General features: G+C 47.3%; 1 protein-coding gene across 1 annotated transcript in view; it reads right to left on the bottom strand.

Moving 5' to 3' along the window:
- LOC147655109 (uncharacterized) overlaps window positions 1-22,897 on the bottom strand; it is a 54,476-nt gene that overhangs the window by 20,344 nt on the left and 11,235 nt on the right. The window contains exons 5-16 of the mRNA XM_086871520.1: window positions 21,845-22,053; window positions 20,138-20,298; window positions 18,628-18,674; window positions 16,062-16,273; window positions 15,503-15,663; window positions 13,994-14,040; window positions 11,435-11,646; window positions 10,876-11,036; window positions 9,367-9,413; window positions 6,808-7,019; window positions 6,249-6,409; window positions 162-208 (exon numbers count right to left, since the gene is read on the bottom strand). Coding sequence (XP_086727646.1) covers window positions 162-208; window positions 6,249-6,409; window positions 6,808-7,019; window positions 9,367-9,413; window positions 10,876-11,036; window positions 11,435-11,646; window positions 13,994-14,040; window positions 15,503-15,663; window positions 16,062-16,273; window positions 18,628-18,674; window positions 20,138-20,298; window positions 21,845-22,053 — 1,677 coding nt within the window. The remainder of the gene's footprint in view (window positions 1-161; window positions 209-6,248; window positions 6,410-6,807; window positions 7,020-9,366; window positions 9,414-10,875; window positions 11,037-11,434; window positions 11,647-13,993; window positions 14,041-15,502; window positions 15,664-16,061; window positions 16,274-18,627; window positions 18,675-20,137; window positions 20,299-21,844; window positions 22,054-22,897) is intronic.

The following is a 22,897-nucleotide window of genomic DNA, read 5'->3' as shown; positions in this document are numbered from 1 at the left end:
TCCCAGTGATTGGGCTCTTCAGGAGCCCACTGAGCCCAATAAAAAAGTGAAATCAAATTGAAGAATTTTTGAAGAGAATTATTTTTACTCAATCATTCAAAATACGAATTCTGTGTCAAAATTCCAATGGTCATTTGAGGACAGACATGTCCTGTACCTACCTCCTTCTTCAGAGTCGTCATCTTCACTTCTGCTGCCGGATGTGGACCTTGAGAAAATAGAGGACAAAAGAACATATTAAGAGGAAGAAAGAGAAAGGAGGAAATGTGTGTAGCATGAAAGGAGGCAACCCTTCTTAGCATGGTCACTGTGATGAAGGAGGAAATGCAACACAGAAACTAAACAAGATGCAAAGATGATTCATTGTCCTTAAGCTCTCAGATGCTGGAGTCAGACAGAGCTGGCCAAGCTCTGTCTGAAACACAGCAGTTATTCTTCAACTTGCATCATAACCCCCCAGTTCTGCTGTCTCTCCTTTTGGAGCCAAGTGGCTCCTACAGCCTCTCTGAAGCAGCAAGAGCTGCTGAGCTGAGACACGAGTCTCTATGGAGGGCAGCTCCTTTTGTACTGCTGCAAAGCTTGACTTTGCCTGTTTGTGCCTTACACTGGTGACAGTCTCGTGCTCCATGTGGTCAGAGCACTGCTGTCTCCTGAGAATAATATTACACCTCGTTGCTCTTTCAAGAAGAAAAAGACTTTTTCACACACAGCTGCTATGGACAGGATATTGAGATTGCACTTTAAAAGCCCTACAGAAGATTTTCAATTAGAATGAGAGTTCTGTGATTTTTCCTTCGTTATTGTTACCACTCAGATAAGCTTGACAGCTACATTTTCTCACACTTCTCCAAGCCAATATCTTTCCATCAGCGACAGTCCTGTACCTCTTCTCCAGCACCTCGCTCTTTTTGATCTTAAGCCCAGATTGAAATATTAATCATCACTTGGATTATGCAGCTGTACCCCAAAACTTCTCTGGGATCTCATTTCATAGTGGAGGCCCAGGCACAGGGAAGTTGTACCTTAGGTTTACTTTGGGATCCCTTTTCTTCCAAACAGTTGGCAACACACAATGGTCTCCAGAATTTGTGTTACATCTAGAAAGTAATTGCTTCCCAAAGCTAGTTTTCATGGCCCTTGTTTCTGTAACTCTCACTCAGTTCTGTGTTGGGGTTTGTCAGTATATTTTGTTTTAAAAAAAAATGTTGTTTTATAAATGCTGGCACATGAACTATGGCACCTAACTTTAAAGAATGAGCACAGGAAATTGAAGACACCTTAACATTTCCAATATTTGTCCAATCATATTCTTGTGGCTGCAGAAGTTGACAGTGAAGGATCACAGTGTTCAAAGATCTGCAGCATCCAGACCCATGCAATACAGTTCCCAAATGACACCACAAACATTACAGAGGGAATCAACAGCCAGGTCCAGAAGAGAACCTGTCTTGAGGAGCTTTTCAGCCCTGCCTCCTCTTCCCCACCACCACCTCTGCTCTTGGGCCATATGGTGCTGGGTTTGACATTGGGCTGGATCACCACAGATAGGGCCAAATGCTGAATACACAGAGGTTTGCCTAAATACATGGGAGACCTGACTGTGCAAAATAACCTCACGAGATGGGAAGAGCGAGGTGAACAGCACACTGGAGCAGCAGACACCTTGGCTTACCTCATCTCCTGGGACTCTTGCACATCCAGCTGCAGAGAGCTTTGCAGAGACCCTGCAGCACTGCCAACATCGGGACTTACTGCCCTGCGTATCGGGGGGATCAAAGGCAGTCCCAGTGATTCCTTCTTCTTATCCCCTTCAGTGGGATACAGCAAGGAAGCCTGCAAAGAGTAGAACACAGTGTTCACATCAAGTATCCAGTCTTGTCCCCCTCAAGACATGCCTCAAGACATTTAGCCATGTTCTTCACTGGAACCTGGCAGGAGAACAGAAATCAGACTGATGGAGCAGCTTGGCCCAGGATTGGGAATGCAAAGGGAAGTGCTGAGGGAGAACCCAGAAACCCTTCAAAGTCCTCTCCTGCTATTGTTACACACTGAAAATGTGAAGTCTGCACCACACACCCATTGCAAAGACATCCTGAAGCTCAGTGTCCAGCTGAGCTCTTCCTTGGCTCAGCTGCTTCCCTGGGCTCACTTCACAGGGAAAGCTCTCCAAGCTCTGCCGGCAGCACATCGACTGAAAATCTCCCACACAGGACATAGCTTGGTCTCCTTACCTTACAACTTTTTCCCTTTGACTTCAGCTCCTCTCTTTCTCTGGTGTCTTCATCATAGCCACTGCCATTTTTCCCACTCTCCTTCTCAAAGCTGCACATTTCTCTTCTGTTGGAAGACTGAGAGGTTTTCCGGATGGGAGGCAACGGAGCAGAGGCAAGGAGCATAGAAGGAGATAGCCGGAAAGATTCAGAAAAAATGAACCTAGTCAGCCCTGCAAAGAAGAAACAAAAAATGTAACTGAGGCGGCAAAGCAAATCTAAAGCATCTGAAGCTCCATATTTTGTGGGAGAGACTTCCTGAATATTTCTAAATAGCTGCACAAGTTGACATTTCCAGGCATGAAGACCCTTGAAGCACTCCAGAGGAAAAGCCCTGTCCCGCTTGCACAGAGCTACCACAGGAACAGCCTGGCCTCTGGGCTGGCCTGGGACAGCAGGGAGCCCAGAGCCCTGGGCTTTGCAGCCATGGCTCAGCTGCACATGCAGCCTCCTGCTCCTGTCCCTGCCCCACAGCTGAGCAGCCCTACAGCTGCACGGGGCACTGGCAGCAGCACAGCTCATTGCAGGGGGCACATGCAGGGCAGAACTGTTCCCTGGGGATGAGCACAGGCTCTCTAGGCTGGCACAAGACCCTTGCTCCTGCCAGAGAGCAGCCCAGCTCCCACCTTACCTCATGGCTGAGGCATGCTCAAAAGGGAAGAAGTGAGTTAGGTGAACTCCCACCTTTACAATCAATCCATCTAATGCATGAACCATCCAGGGGGTTTTGAATTATTCCGAAGATTGCTTTGTTTTTTATTTTTTATGAAACTAGCATCACTAGAATTTCTCTGAACTGTATAGAGCTGGCAAGCCAGGAGACACAGTTTCTGCTACTTTGCTTATGTGTTGCTCACTGCCCATCCACTACTTTGGGACCTCTTTCCTTCCTCCAAAGAGTTGCCAGACACAGTGGTCTCCAGAATTTGACAACTACACCTAGGAAGTCATTGCTTTCCAAAGCTCATTTTCATGGCTTTTGTTTCTGTAACTCCCACTCAGTTCAGGGTGGGGTTTTGTTGGTTGCTTTTATTTCTCTTCACAACTAAGGAGGTGCTGGCACATGAACAATGGCACCCCATGTTGGAAGTGAATGAACCTTTGTACTCCCCTTCACATGTCCTCAGTGTTCAAGGAGCCCAAATATGTAAGGGAAAATTTGGTTTTCCAACATTGCAATTTGCTCTGATTCCCTGCCCCTGGGGTTTATTCCCTGCTTGCTTTCCTGCCTAATACCAACACAAAGATCACCTGCAACAAAACATTTCTGATCATGGCAGTTAAAAACCATTAAGAATTTCCTAAATGCAAACAGCAGAGTGTAGAGCATAAAAAGAAGACACAGATAAAATCTGTGTTTCTTTATCCCAGTACAATGGTGACATCATTTACAAAAGAGCATCTGACAACCTTTGATGAGATAGGTAATTTCTAGGCCAGAATCAATCCAGCAAAAATGTCACCTGAGCAATACTGAGCAGCAATTCTCCTCAACTGCATTCAGCATTGCAGCTGCATATCAGCAATTAAGGAGTCTTTCCAAAGGGGCTGTACCCAGGATTTGGCAGAACAAACCCTGAGCAAAGGGACCAGGACATCTGATCCCTTTTCCTGCAGCAGCAAAATTATGTCTTCAAGTCTCATCTCTCCTATCAGTAAATGCCCAGAGATGAAAAAGGAACAACAACTGACTTTCATTGAGGCTTTCAACTTGAAAGCATTGGCTGACACAGACGCACCAGAGACTGCATTTTGTCTGGCACAATTCTGCCTGTCAGGGATCAGGCAAGGCAGGCAGGGAGGGACAAGGCAGAAGGCATCTCCTCCTGCAGCCTCAGCCTGCAGCACTGACCCAGGCAGAGAGAGTCAGGGAAGAGATTTGTCATGGTGAACCTGCCATAGGTGGCTTTGGGCTTGTGCTCTCAGAGGATGACAAACTCAGACCCTGCATAGGCTGCATCCATTCGGAAACCTCCTTCTCCTAAATCGGAAATTTCACAAGGACATTCCCTCAGAGGAGGTTTCTCTATTTCTCCCAGTGCAGAACCAGACAATGTTCATGGATCTCCTTCAGATCTCAAAGGGTTCATCTCAGAAACTGCTGCAAGGAAAGGTTTTCTCCTTCAAGGGCAGGACGAAGGACTGGGAACATTTCCCATTTCATGATAAATGCCTGCTTATTCTCTACTAACTGTGACACTGGAAAGGCTGCAGGGAGATGAAGGGCAAGTGCTGGATGGAGAGGAATGTTTCCTTTTCCTGTGCTGCACTTCCAGGGCCCCAAGGTACCACTCCAGCTCAGCCACACAACACTTCACACTGGAGGAATTTTCACTGCACGACCACAGCACACTCCCAGTGATTGGGCTCTTCAGGAGTCCACTGAGCACATCAATGCATTGATATCAATTTGAAGAATTTTTGAAGAGAATTATTTTTAACCAACCATTCAAAATACAAATTCTGTGTCAAAATTCCAATGGTCATTTGACGACAGACATGCCCTGTACCAACCTCCTTCTTCAGAGTCATCATCTTCGCTTCTGCTGCTGGGTGTGGACCTTGAGGAAATGGAAGACAAAAGAACAGATGAGGAGGAAGAAAGAGAAGGGAGGGAATGTGTGAAGCATGAAAGGAAGCAAACCTTCTTAGCATGGTCACTGTGATGAAGGAGGAAATGCAACACAGAAACTAAACAAGATGCAAAGCTGATTCATTGTCCTTAAGCTCTCAGTTGCTGGAGTCAGACAGAGCTGGCCAAGCTCTGTCTGAAACACAGCAGTCATTCTTCAACTTGTATCATAACCCCCCAATTCTGCTGTCTCTCCTTTTGGAGCCAAGTGGCTCCTACAGCTCCTCTGAAGCAGCAAGAGCTGCTGAGCTGAGACACGAGTCTCTATGGAGGGCAGCCCCTTTTGTACTGCTGCAAAGCTTGACTTTGCCTGTTTGTGCCTTACACTGGTGACAGTCTCGTGCTCCATGTGGTCAGAGCACTGCTGTCTCCTGAGAATAATATTACATCTCCTTGATCTTTCCAGAAAAACTAGGCTTTTTCACACACAGCGGCTATGGACAGGATATTTACACTGCACTTTAAAAGCCTTATAGAAGATTTTCAATGTGAGTGATACTTCTGAGACTCCTTCTTTATTGTTATCACTCAGTCAAGCATGACAGCTACATTTTCTCACACATCTCCAAGCTAATATCTTTCCATCAGCTACAGTCCTATACCTCTTCTCCAGCACCTTGCTCTTTTTGATCTTAAGCCCAGACTGAAATATTAAACATCACATGGGTTATGCAGCTCTATCTCATAACATCTCTGGGAACTCATTTCTAAGTGGAGGCCCATGCACAAAACAGATGGCAACACATAATGGTATCCAGAATTTGACAGTTACATCTAGGAAGTAATTGCTTCCCAAAGCTAGTTTTCATCACCCTTGTTTCCGTAACCCCCACTTAGTTCTGCGTTGCGTGTTGTCAGTATATTTTTCTTCTCAAAATATAAGTGCTAGCAAATAAACTACAGCACATGACTATAAAAGTACAAGAATCAGAACAGGAATTTGCATACACCTCCATATTTGCCAATATTTGTCCAATCATATTCTTGTGGCTGCAGAAGTTGACAGTGAAGGATCACAGTACTCAAAGATCTGCAGCATCCAGACCCATGCAATACAGTTCCCAAATGACACCACAAACATCACAGAGGGAATCAACAGCCAGGTCCAGAAGAGAACCTGTCTTGAGGAGCTTTTCAGCCCTGCCTCCTCTTCCCCACCACCACCTCTGCTCTTGGGCCATATGGTGCTGGGTTTGACATTGGGCTGGATCACCACAGGTAGGGCCAAATGCTGAATACACAGAGGTTTGCCTAAATACATGGGAGAGCTGACTGTGCAAAATAACCTCACGAGATGGGAAGAGCGAGGTGAACAGCACACTGGAGCAGCAGACACCTTGGCTTACCTCATCTCCTGGGACTCTTGCACATCCAGCTGCAGAGAGCTTTGCAGAGACCCTGCAGCACTGCCAACATCGGGACTTACTGCCCTGCGTATCGGGGGGATCAAAGGCAGTCCCAGTGATTCCTTCTTCTTATCCCCTTCAGTGGGATATAGCAAGGAAGCCTGCAAAGAGTAGAACACAGTGTTCACATCAAGTATCCAGTCTTGTCCCCTTCAAGACATGCCTCAAGACATTTAGCCATGTTCTTCACTGGAACCTGGCAGGAGAACAGAAATCAGACTGATGGAGCAGCTTGGCCCAGGATTGGGAATGCAAAGGGAAGTGCTGAGGGAGGACCCAGAAACCCTTCAAAGTCCTCTCCTGCTATTGTTACACACTGAAAATGTGAAGTCTGCACCACACACCCATTGCAAAGACATCCTGAAGCTCAGTGTCCAGCTGAGCTCTTCCTTGGCTCAGCTGCTTCCCTGGGCTCACTTCACAGGGAAAGCTCTCCAAGCTCTGCCGGCAGCACATCGACTGAAAATCTCCCACACAGGACATAGCTTGGTCTCCTTACCTTACACCTTTTTCCTTTTGACTTCAGCTCCTCTCTTTCTCTGGTGTCTTCCTCATAGCCACTGCCATTTTTCCCACTCTCCTTCTCAAGGCTGCACTTTTCTCTTCTGTTGGAAGACTGAGAGGTTTTCCAGCTGGGAGGAAACAGAGTGGAGGGAAGGAGCATAGAAGGAGATCGCCGGAAAGATTTGGAAAAAATGAACCTAGTCAGCCCTGCAAAGAAGAAACAAAAAAAAAATGTAAATGAGGTGGCAAAGCAAATCTAAAGCATCTGAAGCTCCATATTTTGTGGGAGAGACTTCTTGAAAACTCCTAAATAGCTGCACAAGTTGACATTTCCAGGCATGAAGACCCTTGAAGCACTCCAGAGGAAAAGCCCTGTCCCGCTTGCACAGAGCTCCCACAGGAACAGCCTGGCCTCTGGGCTGGCCTGGGACAGCAGGGAGCCCAGAGCCCTGGGCTTTGCAGCCATGGCTCAGCTGCACATGCAGCCTCCTGCTCCTGTCCCTGCCCCACAGCTGAGCAGCCCTACAGCTGCACGGGGCACTGGCAGCAGCACAGCTCATTGCAGGGGGCACATGCAGGGCAGAACTGTTCCCTGGGGATGTGCACAGGCTCTCTAGGCTGGCACAAGACCCTTCCTCCTGCCAGAGAGCAGCCCAGCTCCCACCTTACCTCATGGCTGAGGCATGCTCAAAAGGGAAGAAGTGAGTTAGGTGAACTCCCACCTTTACAATCAATCCATCTAATGCATGAGCCATCCAGGGGGGTTTTGAATTATTCCCATGATCGCTTTGTTTTTTATTTTTCATGAAACTAGCATCACTAGAATTCCTCTGAACTGTATAGAGCTGGCAAGCCAGGAGACACAGCTTCAGCTACTTTGCTTATGTGTTGCTCACTGCCCATCCACTACTTTTGGACCTCTTTCCTTCCTCCAAAGAGATGCCAGACACAGTGGTCTCCAGAATTTGACAACTACACCTAGGAAGTCATTGCTTTCCAAAGCTCATTTTCATCGCCCTTGTTTCTGTAACTCCCACTCAGTTCAGGGTGGGGTTTTGTTGGTTGCTTTTATTTCTCTTCACAACTAAGGAAGTGCTGGCACCTGAACAGTGGTACCCCATGTTAGAAGTGAATGAACATTTGTACTCCCCTTCACATGTCCTCAGTGTTCAAGGAGCCCAAATATGTAAGGGAAAATTTGGTTTTCCAACATTGCAATTTGCTCTGATTCCCTGCCCCTGGGGTTTATTCCCTGCTTGCTTTCCTGCCAAATACCAACACAAAGATCACCTGCAACAAAACATTTCTGATCATGGCAGTTAAAAACCATTAAGAATTTCCTAAATGCAAACAGCAGAGTGTAGAGCATAAATAGAAGACACGGATAAAATCTGTGTTTCTTTATCCCAGTACAATGGTGACATCATTTACAAAAGAGCATCTGACAACCTTTGATGAGATAGGTAATTTCTAGGCCAGAACTAATCCAGCAAAAATGTCACCTGAGCAATACTGAGCAGTAATTCTCCCCAACTGCATTCAGCATTGCAGCTGCTTATCAGCAATTAAGGAGTCTTTCCAAAGGGGCTGTACCCAGGATTTGGCAGAACAAACCCTGAGCAAAGGGACCAGGACATCTGATCCCTTTTCCTGCAGCAGCAAAATTATGTCTTCAAGTCTCATCTCTCCTATCAGTAAATGCCCAGAGATGGCAAAGGAACAACAACAGACTTTCATTGAGGCTTTCAACTTGAAAGCATTGGCTGACACAGATGCATCAGAGACTGCATTTTGTCTGGCACAATTCTACTTGTCAGGGATCAGGCAAGGCAGGCAGGGAGGGACAAGGCAGAAGGCATCTCCTCCTGCAGCCTCAGCCTGCAGCACTGACCCAGGCAGAGAGAGTCGGGGAAGAGATTTGTCATGGTGAACCTGCCATAGGTGGCTTTGGGCTTGTGCTGTCAGAGGATGACAAACTCAGACCCTGCATAGGCTGCATCCATTTGGAAACCTCCTTCTCCTAAATCGGAAATTTCACAAGGACTTTCCCTCAGAGGAGGTTTCTCTATTTCTCCCAGTGCAGAACCAGGCAATGTCCATGAATCTCCTTCAGATCTCAAAGGGTTCATCTCAGAAACTGCTGCAAGGAAAGGTTTTCTCCTTCAAGGGCAGGACGTAGGACTGGGAACATTTCCCATTTCATGCTCAGTGCCTGCTCATTTTCTACTAACTGTGACTCTGGAAATGCTGCAGAGAGATAAAGGGCAAGTGCTAGGTGGAGTAGATTGTTTCTTTTTCCTGCACTGCATTTCCAGGGCCCAAAGGTACCACTCCAGCTCCTGCCATTCAACACTTCACACTGGCGGCCTATTCACTGCACCACCAGAGCACGCTCCCAGTAACTGGACTCTCCAGGAGCCCACTGGGCCCATCAAGGTATTGAAATGAAGTCAAATAAATTTTAAAATTAATTATTTTCAACCAAGCTTTCAAAATGTCACCTCTGAGTCAAAATTCCAATGGTCATTTGAGGACAGACATGTCCTGTACCTACCTCCTTCTTCAGAGTTGTCATCTTCGCTTCTCCTGGTGGATCTGGGCCTTGAGGAAATGGAAGACAAAAGAACAGATGAGGAGGAAGAAAGAGAAGGGAGGGAATGTGTGAAGCATGAAAGGAAGCAAACCTTCTTAGCATGGTCACTGTGATGAAGGAGGAAATGCAACACAGAAACTAAACAAGTTGCAAAGATGATTCATTGTCCTTAAGCTCTCAGTTGCTGGAGTCAGACAGAGCTGGCCAAGCTCCGGCTGAAACACAGCAGTCATTCTTCAACTTGCATCCTAACCCCCCAGTTCTGCTGTCTCTCCTTTTGGAGCCAAGTGGCTCCTACAGCCTCTCTGAAGCAGCAAGAGCTGCTGAGCTGAGCCATGAGTCTCTATGGAGGGCAGCTCCTTTTGTACTGCTGCAAAGCTTGACTTTGCCTGCTTGTGCCTTACACTGGTGACAGTCTCGTGCTCCATGTGGTCAGAGCACTGCTGTCTCCTGAGAATGATGTTACACCTCGTTGCTCTTTCAAGAAGAAAAAGGCTATTTCACACACAGCTGCTATGGAAGGATATTCAGACTGCACTTTAAAAGCCCTACAGAAGATTTTCAATGTGAGTGATACTTCTGAGACTCCTTCTTTATTGTTATCACTCAGACAAGCATGACAGCTACATTTTCTCACACTTCTCCAAGCCAATATTTTGCCATCAGGTACAGTCCTATAACTCTTCTCCAGCACCTTCTTCTTTTTGATCTTAAACCCAGATCTAAATACTAAATGTTGATTAGATTATACATCTATATCCCAAAACATCACTGGAATCTCATTTCATAGTGGTGGTCCAGGCACAGAGAAATTGCACCTTAGGTTTATTTTGGGATCCCTTTTCTTCAAAACAGTTGGGACACACAGTGCTCCCCAGAATCTGACAATTAATCTAGCAAGTAATCGCTTCCCAAAGCTAGTTTTCATAGCCCTTGTTTCTGTAACCCCCACTTAGTTCTGCGTTGGGGTTTGTCAGTATATTTTTAAAAAAAGAATTTTATTGTTTTATAAGTGTTGGCACATGAACTATGGCACCTGACTATAAAACAATGAGCACTTGAATTTGCAGACAGCTTAACAATTTCCAATATTTGTCCAGTCATATTCTTGTGGCTGCAGAAGTTGACAGTGAAGGATCACAGTATTCAAAGATCTGCAGCATCCAGACCCATGCAATACAGTCCCCAAATGACACCACAAACATTACAGAGGGAATCAACAGCCAGGTCCAGAAGAGGACCTGTCTTGAGGAGCTTTTCAGCCCTGCCTCCTCTTCCCCACCACCACCTCTGCTCTTGGGCCATATGGTGCTGGGTTTGACATTGGGCTGGATCACCACAGGTAGGGCCAAATGCTGAATACACAGAGGTTTGCCTAAATACATGGGAGAGCTGACTGTGCAAAATAACCTCACGAGATGGGAAGAGCGAGGTGAACAGCACACTGGAGCAGCAGACACCTTGGCTTACCTCATCTCCTGGGACTCTTGCACATCCAGCTGCAGAGAGCTTTGCAGAGACCCTGCAGCACTGCCAACATCGGGACTTACTGCCCTGCGTATCGGGGGGATCAAAGGCAGTCCCAGTGATTCCTTCTTCTTATCCCCTTCAGTGGGATATAGCAAGGAAGCCTGCAAAGAGTAGAACACAGTGTTCACATCAAGTATCCAGTCTTGTCCCCTTCAAGACATGCCTCAAGACATTTAGCCATGTTCTTCACTGGAACCTGGCAGGAGAACAGAAATCAGACTGATGGAGCAGCTTGGCCCAGGATTGGGAATGCAAAGGGAAGTGCTGAGGGAGGACCCAGAAACCCTTCAAAGTCCTCTCCTGCTATTGTTACACACTGAAAATGTGAAGTCTGCACCACACACCCATTGCAAAGACATCCTGAAGCTCAGTGTCCAGCTGAGCTCTTCCTTGGCTCAGCTGCTTCCCTGGGCTCACTTCACAGGGAAAGCTCTCCAAGCTCTGCCGGCAGCACATCGACTGAAAATCTCCCACACAGGACATAGCTTGGTCTCCTTACCTTACACCTTTTTCCTTTTGACTTCAGCTCCTCTCTTTCTCTGGTGTCTTCCTCATAGCCACTGCCATTTTTCCCACTCTCCTTCTCAAGGCTGCACTTTTCTCTTCTGTTGGAAGACTGAGAGGTTTTCCAGCTGGGAGGAAACAGAGTGGAGGGAAGGAGCATAGAAGGAGATCGCCGGAAAGATTTGGAAAAAATGAACCTAGTCAGCCCTGCAAAGAAGAAACAAAAAAAAAATGTAAATGAGGTGGCAAAGCAAATCTAAAGCATCTGAAGCTCCATATTTTGTGGGAGAGACTTCTTGAAAACTCCTAAATAGCTGCACAAGTTGACATTTCCAGGCATGAAGACCCTTGAAGCACTCCAGAGGAAAAGCCCTGTCCCGCTTGCACAGAGCTCCCACAGGAACAGCCTGGCCTCTGGGCTGGCCTGGGACAGCAGGGAGCCCAGAGCCCTGGGCTTTGCAGCCATGGCTCAGCTGCACATGCAGCCTCCTGCTCCTGTCCCTGCCCCACAGCTGAGCAGCCCTACAGCTGCACGGGGCACTGGCAGCAGCACAGCTCATTGCAGGGGGCACATGCAGGGCAGAACTGTTCCCTGGGGATGTGCACAGGCTCTCTAGGCTGGCACAAGACCCTTCCTCCTGCCAGAGAGCAGCCCAGCTCCCACCTTACCTCATGGCTGAGGCATGCTCAAAAGGGAAGAAGTGAGTTAGGTGAACTCCCACCTTTACAATCAATCCATCTAATGCATGAGCCATCCAGGGGGGTTTTGAATTATTCCCATGATCGCTTTGTTTTTTATTTTTCATGAAACTAGCATCACTAGAATTCCTCTGAACTGTATAGAGCTGGCAAGCCAGGAGACACAGCTTCAGCTACTTTGCTTATGTGTTGCTCACTGCCCATCCACTACTTTTGGACCTCTTTCCTTCCTCCAAAGAGATGCCAGACACAGTGGTCTCCAGAATTTGACAACTACACCTAGGAAGTCATTGCTTTCCAAAGCTCATTTTCATCGCCCTTGTTTCTGTAACTCCCACTCAGTTCAGGGTGGGGTTTTGTTGGTTGCTTTTATTTCTCTTCACAACTAAGGAAGTGCTGGCACCTGAACAGTGGTACCCCATGTTAGAAGTGAATGAACATTTGTACTCCCCTTCACATGTCCTCAGTGTTCAAGGAGCCCAAATATGTAAGGGAAAATTTGGTTTTCCAACATTGCAATTTGCTCTGATTCCCTGCCCCTGGGGTTTATTCCCTGCTTGCTTTCCTGCCAAATACCAACACAAAGATCACCTGCAACAAAACATTTCTGATCATGGCAGTTAAAAACCATTAAGAATTTCCTAAATGCAAACAGCAGAGTGTAGAGCATAAATAGAAGACACGGATAAAATCTGTGTTTCTTTATCCCAGTACAATGGTGACATCATTTACAAAAGAGCATCTGACAACCTTTGATGAGATAGGTAATTTCTAGGCCAGAACTAATCCAGCAAAAATGTCACCTGAGCAATACTGAGCAGTAATTCTCCCCAACTGCATTCAGCATTGCAGCTGCTTATCAGCAATTAAGGAGTCTTTCCAAAGGGGCTGTACCCAGGATTTGGCAGAACAAACCCTGAGCAAAGGGACCAGGACATCTGATCCCTTTTCCTGCAGCAGCAAAATTATGTCTTCAAGTCTCATCTCTCCTATCAGTAAATGCCCAGAGATGGCAAAGGAACAACAACAGACTTTCATTGAGGCTTTCAACTTGAAAGCATTGGCTGACACAGATGCATCAGAGACTGCATTTTGTCTGGCACAATTCTACTTGTCAGGGATCAGGCAAGGCAGGCAGGGAGGGACAAGGCAGAAGGCATCTCCTCCTGCAGCCTCAGCCTGCAGCACTGACCCAGGCAGAGAGAGTCGGGGAAGAGATTTGTCATGGTGAACCTGCCATAGGTGGCTTTGGGCTTGTGCTGTCAGAGGATGACAAACTCAGACCCTGCATAGGCTGCATCCATTTGGAAACCTCCTTCTCCTAAATCGGAAATTTCACAAGGACTTTCCCTCAGAGGAGGTTTCTCTATTTCTCCCAGTGCAGAACCAGGCAATGTCCATGAATCTCCTTCAGATCTCAAAGGGTTCATCTCAGAAACTGCTGCAAGGAAAGGTTTTCTCCTTCAAGGGCAGGACGTAGGACTGGGAACATTTCCCATTTCATGCTCAGTGCCTGCTCATTTTCTACTAACTGTGACTCTGGAAATGCTGCAGAGAGATAAAGGGCAAGTGCTAGGTGGAGTAGATTGTTTCTTTTTCCTGCACTGCATTTCCAGGGCCCAAAGGTACCACTCCAGCTCCTGCCATTCAACACTTCACACTGGCGGCCTATTCACTGCACCACCAGAGCACGCTCCCAGTAACTGGACTCTCCAGGAGCCCACTGGGCCCATCAAGGTATTGAAATGAAGTCAAATAAATTTTAAAATTAATTATTTTCAACCAAGCTTTCAAAATGTCACCTCTGAGTCAAAATTCCAATGGTCATTTGAGGACAGACATGTCCTGTACCTACCTCCTTCTTCAGAGTTGTCATCTTCGCTTCTCCTGGTGGATCTGGGCCTTGAGGAAATGGAAGACAAAAGAACAGATGAGGAGGAAGAAAGAGAAGGGAGGGAATGTGTGAAGCATGAAAGGAAGCAAACCTTCTTAGCATGGTCACTGTGATGAAGGAGGAAATGCAACACAGAAACTAAACAAGTTGCAAAGATGATTCATTGTCCTTAAGCTCTCAGTTGCTGGAGTCAGACAGAGCTGGCCAAGCTCCGGCTGAAACACAGCAGTCATTCTTCAACTTGCATCCTAACCCCCCAGTTCTGCTGTCTCTCCTTTTGGAGCCAAGTGGCTCCTACAGCCTCTCTGAAGCAGCAAGAGCTGCTGAGCTGAGCCATGAGTCTCTATGGAGGGCAGCTCCTTTTGTACTGCTGCAAAGCTTGACTTTGCCTGCTTGTGCCTTACACTGGTGACAGTCTCGTGCTCCATGTGGTCAGAGCACTGCTGTCTCCTGAGAATGATGTTACACCTCGTTGCTCTTTCAAGAAGAAAAAGGCTATTTCACACACAGCTGCTATGGAAGGATATTCAGACTGCACTTTAAAAGCCCTACAGAAGATTTTCAATGTGAGTGATACTTCTGAGACTCCTTCTTTATTGTTATCACTCAGACAAGCATGACAGCTACATTTTCTCACACTTCTCCAAGCCAATATTTTGCCATCAGGTACAGTCCTATAACTCTTCTCCAGCACCTTCTTCTTTTTGATCTTAAACCCAGATCTAAATACTAAATGTTGATTAGATTATACATCTATATCCCAAAACATCACTGGAATCTCATTTCATAGTGGTGGTCCAGGCACAGAGAAATTGCACCTTAGGTTTATTTTGGGATCCCTTTTCTTCAAAACAGTTGGGACACACAGTGCTCCCCAGAATCTGACAATTAATCTAGCAAGTAATCGCTTCCCAAAGCTAGTTTTCATAGCCCTTGTTTCTGTAACCCCCACTTAGTTCTGCGTTGGGGTTTGTCAGTATATTTTTAAAAAAAGAATTTTATTGTTTTATAAGTGTTGGCACATGAACTATGGCACCTGACTATAAAACAATGAGCACTTGAATTTGCAGACAGCTTAACAATTTCCAATATTTGTCCAGTCATATTCTTGTGGCTGCAGAAGTTGACAGTGAAGGATCACAGTATTCAAAGATCTGCAGCATCCAGACCCATGCAATACAGTCCCCAAATGACACCACAAACATTACAGAGGGAATCAACAGCCAGGTCCAGAAGAGGACCTGTCTTGAGGAGCTTTTCAGCCCTGCCTCCTCTTCCCCACCACCACCTCTGCTCTTGGGCCATATGGTGCTGGGTTTGACATTGGGCTGGATCACCACAGATAGGGCCAAATGCTGAATACACAGAGGTTTGCCTAAATACATGGGAGAGCTGACTGTGCAAAATAACCTCACGAGATGGGAAGAGCGAGGTGAACAGCACACTGGAGCAGCAGACACCTTGGCTTACCTCATCTCCTGGGACTCTTGCACATCCAGCTGCAGAGAGCTTTGCAGAGACCCTGCAGCACTGCCAACATCGGGACTTACTGCCCTGCGTATCGGGGGGATCAAAGGCAGTCCCAGTGATTCCTTCTTCTTATCCCCTTCAGTGGGATATAGCAAGGAAGCCTGCAAAGAGTAGAACACAGTGTTCACATCAAGTATCCAGTCTTGTCCCCCTCAAGACATGCCTCAAGACATTTAGCCATGTTCTTCACTGGGGCCTGGCAGGAGAACAGAAATCAGACTGATGGAGCAGCTTGGCCCAGGATTGGGAATGCAAAGGGAAGTGCGGAGGGAGAACCCAGAAACCCTTCAAAGTCCTCTCCTGCTATTGTTACACACTGAAAATGTGAAGTCTGCACCACACACCCATTGCAAAGACATCCTGAAGCTCAGTGTCCAGCTGAGCTCTTCCTTGGCTCAGCTGCTTCCCTGGGCTCACTTCACAGGGAAAGCTCTCCAAGCTCTGTCGGCAGCACAGCGACTGAAAATCTCCCACACAGGACATGGCTTGGTCTCCTTACCTTACAACTTTTTCCTTTTGACCTCATCTCCTCTCTTTCTCTAGTGTCATCATCGTAGTTGGTGCCATTTTTCCCACTCTCCTTCTCAACTCTGCACATTTCTCTTCTGTTGGAAGACTGAGAGGTTTTCCAGCTGGGAGGAAACAGAGCGGAGGCAAGGAGCATAGAAGGAGATCGCCAGAAAGATTTGGAAAAAATGAACCTAGTCAGCCCTGCAAAGAAGAAACAAAAAAAAAATGTAAATGAGGTGGCAAAGCAAGTCTAAAGCATCTGAAGCTCCATATTTTGTGGGAGAGACTTCCTGAAAACTTCTAAATAGCTGCACAAGTTGACATTTCCAGGCATGAAGACCCTTGAAGCACTCCAGAGGAAAAGCCCTGTCCCGCTTGCACAGAGCTCCCACAGGAACAGCCTGGCCTCTGGGCTGGCCTGGGACAGCAGGGAGCCCAGAGCCCTGGGCTTTGCAGCCATGGCTCAGCTGCACATGCAGCCTCCTGCTCCTGTCCCTGCCCCACAGCTGAGCAGCCCTACAGCTGCACGGGGCACTGGCAGCAGCACAGCTCATTGCAGGGGGCACATGCAGGGCAGAACTGTTCCCTGGGGATGAGCACAGGCTCTCTAGGCTGGCACAAGACCCTTCCTCCTGCCAGAGAGCAGCCCAGCTCCCACCTTACCTCATGGCTGAGGCATGCTCAAAAGGGAAGAAGTGAGTTAGGTGATCTCCCACCTTTACAATCAATCTATCTAATGCATGAGCCATCCAGGGGGTTTTGAATTATTCCCATGATCGCTTTGTTTTTTATTTTTCATGAAACTAGCATCACTAGAATTCCTCTGAACTGTATGGAGCTGGCAAGCCAGGAGACACAGCTTCTACTACTTTGCTTATGTGTTGCTCATTGCCCATCCACTACTTTGGGACCTCTTTCCTTCCTCCAAAGAGTTGCCAGACACAGAGGTCTCCAGAATTTGACAACTACACCTAAGAAGTAATTGCTTTCCAAAGCTCGTTTTCATGGCTTTTGTTTCTGTAACTCCCACTCAGTTCAGGGTGGGGTTTTGTTGGTTGCTTTTATTTCTCTTCTCAACTAAGGAGGTGCTGGCACATGAACAATGGCACCCCATGTTAGAAGTGAATGAACCTTTGTACTCCCCTTCACATGTCCTCAGTGTTCAAGGAGCCCAAATATGTAAGGGAAAATTTGGTTTTCCAACATTGCAATTTGCTCTGATTCCCTGCCCCTGGGGTTTATTCCCTGCTTTCTTTCCTGCAGAGACACCAAATACCAACACAAAGATCAGCTGCAATAAAACATTTCTGATCATGGCAGTTAAAAACCATTAAGAATTTCCTAAATGCAAACAGCAGAGTGTAGAGCATAAAAAGAAGACACGGATAAAATCTGTGTTTCTTTATCCCAGTACAATGGTGACGTCATTTACAAAAGAGCATCTGACAACCTTTGATGAGATAGGTAATTTCTAGGCCAGAACTAATCCAGCAAAAATGTCACCTGAGCAATACTGAGCAGTAATTCTCCCCAACTGCATTCAGCATTGCAGCTGCATATCAGCAATTAAGGAGTCTTTCCAAAGGGGCTGTACCCAGGATTTGGCAGAACAAACCCTGAGCAAAGGGACCAGGACATCTGATCCCTTTTCCTGCAGCAGCAAAATTATGTCTTCAAGTCTCATCTCTCCTATCAGTAAATGCCCAGAGATGGCAAAGGAACAACAACAGACTTTCATTGAGGCTTTCAACTTGAAAGCACTGGCTGACACAGATGCACCAGAGACTGCATTTTGTCTGGCACAATTCTACTTGTCAGGGATCAGGCAAGGCAGGCAGGGAGGGACAAGGCAGAAGGCATCTCCTCCTGCAGCCTCAGCCTGCAGCACTGACCCAGGCAGAGAGAGTCGGGGAAGAGATTTGTCATGGTGAACCTGCCATAGGTGGCTTTGGGCTTGTGCTGTCAGAGGATGACAAACTCAGACCCTGCATAGGCTGCATCCATTCGGAAACCTCCTTCTCCTCAATTGGAAATTTCACAAGGACTTTCCCTCAGAGGAGGTTTCTCTATTTCTCCCAGGGCAGAACCAGGCAATGTCCATGGATCTCCTTCAGATCTCAAAAGGGTTCAGCCCAGAAAGTGCCCCAAGGAAATGTTTTCTCCTTCAAGGGCAGGACGAAGGACTGGGAATATTTCCATTTCATGCTCAATGCCTGCTTATTCTCTACGAATTATGAGACTAGAATGGCTTCAGAGAGATAAAGGGCAAGTGGTGGATGGAGTAGAATCTTTCCTTTTCCTGCACTAGATTTCCAGGTCCCAAAGGCACCACTCCAGCTCCAGCCACTCAGCACTTCACACTGGAGGATATTTCACTGCACCACCAGAGCACACTCTCAGTAACTGGACTCTCCAGGAGACCACTGGGCCCATCAAGGTATTGAAATGAAGTCAAATAAATTTTAAAATTAATTATTTTCAACCAAGCTTTCAAAATGTCACCTCTGAGTCAAAATTCCAATGGTCATTTGATGACAGACATGCCCTGTACCTACCTCCTTCTTCAGAGTTGTCATCTTCGCTTCTCCTGGTGGATCTGGGCCTTGAGAAAATGGAAGACAAAAGAACAGATGAGGAGGAAGAAAGAGAAGGGAGGGAATGTGTGAAGCATGAAAGGAAGCAAACCTTCTTAGCATGGTCACTGTGATGAAGGAGGAAATGCAACACAGAAACTAAACAAGTTGCAAAGCTGATTCATTGTCCTTAAGCTCTCAGTTGCTGGAGTCAGACAGAGCTGGCCAAGCTCTGTCTGAAACACAGCAGTCATTCTTCAACTTGCATCATAACCCCCCAGTTCTTCTGTCTCTCCTTTTGGAGCCAAGTGGCTCCTACAGCCTCTCTGAAGCAGCAAGAGCTGCTGAGCTGAGACACGAGTCTCTATGGAGGGCAGCTCCTTTTGTACTGCTGCAAAGCTTGACTTTGCCTGTTTGTGCCTTACACTGGTTACAGTCTCGTGCTCCATGTGGTCAGAGCACTGCTGTCTCCTGAGAATGATGTTACACCTCGTTGCTCTTTCAAGAAGAAAAAGGCTATTTCACACACAGCTGTTAGGGAAGGATATTCAGATTGCACTTTAAAAGCTCTACAGAAGATTTTCAATTAGAATGATACTTCTGAGACTCCTTCTTTATTGTTATCACTCAGACAAGCATGACAGCTACATTTTCTCACACTTCTCCAAGCCAATATTTTGCCATCAGGTACAGTCCTATACCTCTTCTCCAGCACCTTGCTCTTTTTGATCTGAAGCCCAGACTGAAATACTAAATGTTGATCAGATTATACATCTATTCCCCAAAACATCACTGGAATCACATTTCATAGTGGTGGTCCAGGTACAGAGAAATTGCACCTTAGGTTTACTTTGGGATCTCTTTTCTTTCAAACAGTTGGGAACACACAATGATCTCCAGAATTTGACAATTACATCTAGCAAGTAATTACTTCCCAAAGATATTTTTCATAGCCCTTGTTTCTGTAACACCCACTCAGTTCTGTGTTGGGGTTTGTCAGTATATTTTTAAAAAAAGAATTTTATTGTTTTCTAAATGCTGGCACATGAACTATGGTGCCTGACTTTAGAGAATGAGCACCGGAATTTGCAGACAGCTTAACAATTGCCAATATTTGTCCAGTCATATTCTTGTGGCTGCAGAAGTTGACAGTGAAGGATCACAGCATTCAAAGATCTGCAGCATCCAGACCCATGCAATACAGTCCCCAAATGACACCACAAACATTACAGAGGGAATCAACAGCCAGGTCCAGAAGAGGACCTGTCTTGAGGTGCTTTTCAGCCCTGCCTCCTCTTCCCCACCACCACCTCTGCTCTTGGGCCATATGGTGCTGGGTTTGACACTGGGCTGGATCACCACAGATAGGGCCAAATGCTGAATACACAGAGGTTTGCCTAAATACATGGGAGAGCTGACTGTGCAAAATAACCTCACGAGATGGGAAGAGCGAGGTGAACAGCACACTGGAGCAGCAGACACCTTGGCTTACCTCATCTCCTGGGACTCTTGCACATCCAGCTGCAGAGAGCTTTGCAGAGACCCTGCAGCACTGCCAACATCGGGACTTACTGCCCTGCGTATCGGGGGGATCAGAGGCAGTCCCAGTGATTCCTTCTTCTTATCCCCTTCAGTGGGATACAGCAAGGAAGCCTGCAAAGAGTAGAGTACAATGCTCACATCAAGCATCCAGTCTTGTCCCCTTCAAGACATGCCTCAAGATACTTAGTGACATTCTCCTCTGGGACCTGGCAGAAAAAAACCAGACTGATAGAGCAGCTTGGCCCAGCATGGCGAATGGTTTTGTAGGAAAGAGAGGTGGTGAGGGAGAGATCATGTCACACATTTTCCACTTCTCCCCTCATGCTCACATATGTACAAGTCTGGCTACATTCCCAGCTGGCATCCACATGTTTGACATCAAGATGTGCTCCAGTAACAGTGCCTCCACTGGACTTCTGGATGCATAGGTAAGTGCTTAGATCCAAATTCTCTCCCTGCCCCTAAAGCACCTAACAACCACTGCTGATCTTCAGCCACGTCCCCACAAAGCCATTCTACAGGATGGCAAAACCTGCTTTTCCCAAGCCCATCATGCCTTCTGATGTTACCCTTCCCTCCTACATACAGTTCCCCAGCAGCCTTTGAGGCCAGAAGCTGCTGAGCTCTCAGGATGCTCAGAGCTCTCCAGCTCCCACACATTCAGCACCTCAGGCTCACTGGCATTTAGGAAGTTCAGCAGAGCTCTCTGATCTGCAGCTCTCTGGAAGGCCTCTGCCTGCCCAAGTTGTCCAGAGTGCACATGCCATGACCAGGAAGGGGGGTGGAGGAAGCAGGGACAGATGCACACCCTTCCTTAGTATCTCATCATTTCTGGCACAGCTAAAAAGCCAAATCAGGACCTGTTCAAACTTCAGTAAAAACATCAGTTCCTGTCAGGGATACACGGGGCCCTTTCTCAGCAAGGCTGAGACCAAGTACCCAAGCCTTTGACTGGACATTCAGTCTGCCAAAGCTGTTGTCCATCTGCCTCCTCCTGCACCCCATGGCAAACCCAAAACAACTGCAGCTCCTGGCCCTGCTGCAAAGCTAATGGTGTGGCTGGGCTCTGGGCTGCTCTCCCCATGGCCACCTCCCACCCCTTCCCTATGGACAAAGCCACGCCAGAGCACACAGCTGCCCAGAAGCTGATGAAGTCTAGAAACAACATCACAGACAACTGTGCAGAAGGCCATGGCTGTACAGCTCCAAAGCTGAGACAACCTGGAACTGACTGTGCAGGACTGCCTATTCCAGCAAACATCCCAACCAGACTCAGCTGAGACAAAACACCACCCAGACATAGAGATGCTTCTCAGATACTCATAGGTTACTAAATGTAGAAGGATTGCTTGGCCAGAGTGGACAACTTTACATGCTCTGACTGCTTCTGGGTGTTCTCTCAGCCACAAGACAGAGGAGGAACCACGGCATAGCCCAGAAACCCTTCAAAGGCCTCTCCTGCTCTTGATAGGTGCTGAGGACGTGAAGTCTGCACCACACACCCATTGCAAAGACAGCCTGACCTGCAGGGTCCAGCTGAGCTCTTCCTTGGCTCAGCAGCTTCCCTGGGATCACACCACAGGGAAAGCTCTCCGAGCTCTGTCTACAGCACAGAAACTGAAAATCTCCCACACATGACTTAGCTTGGTCTCCTTACCTTACGTCCTTTTCCCTCTGAACATGACTCCTGTTCTTTTCCACTGTCATTGTCATTGCCAGTGCCACTTTTCCCAGTAACGTGCTCTCCGATGCAGCTCTTCATTGGCTTGGAAGAGCTCCTTGGGATGAGGGGCATTGGCTTGGAGGGAAGGAGCAGAGAAGGATTTGCCAAAGAAAATCTCTTGGCAAGAGGGTAGCCAGTCTGGCCTGTAAAGTGGAGACACAAAATATAACACAGGTTGCAGTGCAAACCTAAAGCATCTGGAGCTCCATATTTCATGGGACAGACTTGCTGCAAACTTCTAAATAGCTGCACAGGGAAACCTGCTCCTGCCTGCAGCCACTTGAGGCAGGCCAGGGGACACCCTGCCCCACTTGCACAGAGCTCCCACAGGAACAGCCTGGCCTCTGGGCTGGCCTGGGACAGCAGGGAGCCCAGAGCCCTGGGCTTTGCAGCCATGGCTCAGCTGCACATGCAGCCTCCTGCTCCTGTCCCTGCCCCACAGCTGAGCAGCCCTACAGCTGCATGGGGCACTGGCAGCAGCACAGCTCATTGCAGGGGGCACACGCAGGGCAGAACTGTTCCCTGGGGATGAGCACAGGCTCTCTAGGCTGGCACAAGACCCTTGCTCCTGCCAGAGAGCAGCCCAGCTCCCACCTTACCTCATGGCTGAGGCATGCTCAAAAGGGAAGAAGTGAGTTAGGTGAACTCCCACCTTTACAATCAATCCATCTAATGCATGAACCATCCAGGGGGTTTTGAATTATTACGAAGATTGCTTTGTTTTTTATTTTTCATGCAACTAGCATCACTAGAATTCCTCTGAACGGTATAGAGCTGGCAAGCCAGGAGACAGAGCTTCTACTACTTTGCTTATGTGTTGCTCATTGCCCATCCACTACTTTGGGAACTCTTTCCTTCCTCCAAAGAGTTGCCAGACACAGAGGTCTCCAGAATTTGACAACTACACCTAGGAAGTCATTGCTTTCCAAAGCTCATTTTCATCGCCCTTGTTTCTGTAACTCCCACTCAGTTCAGGGTGGGGATTTG

The sequence above is a fragment of the Cyanistes caeruleus genome, chromosome 2, assembly GCF_971803275.1.
Source record: "Cyanistes caeruleus chromosome 2, bCyaCae1.hap1.1, whole genome shotgun sequence".
Classification (NCBI taxonomy): Eukaryota; Metazoa; Chordata; class Aves; order Passeriformes; family Paridae; genus Cyanistes; species Cyanistes caeruleus.
This window is presented reverse-complemented; position numbering and strand designations above follow the sequence as displayed.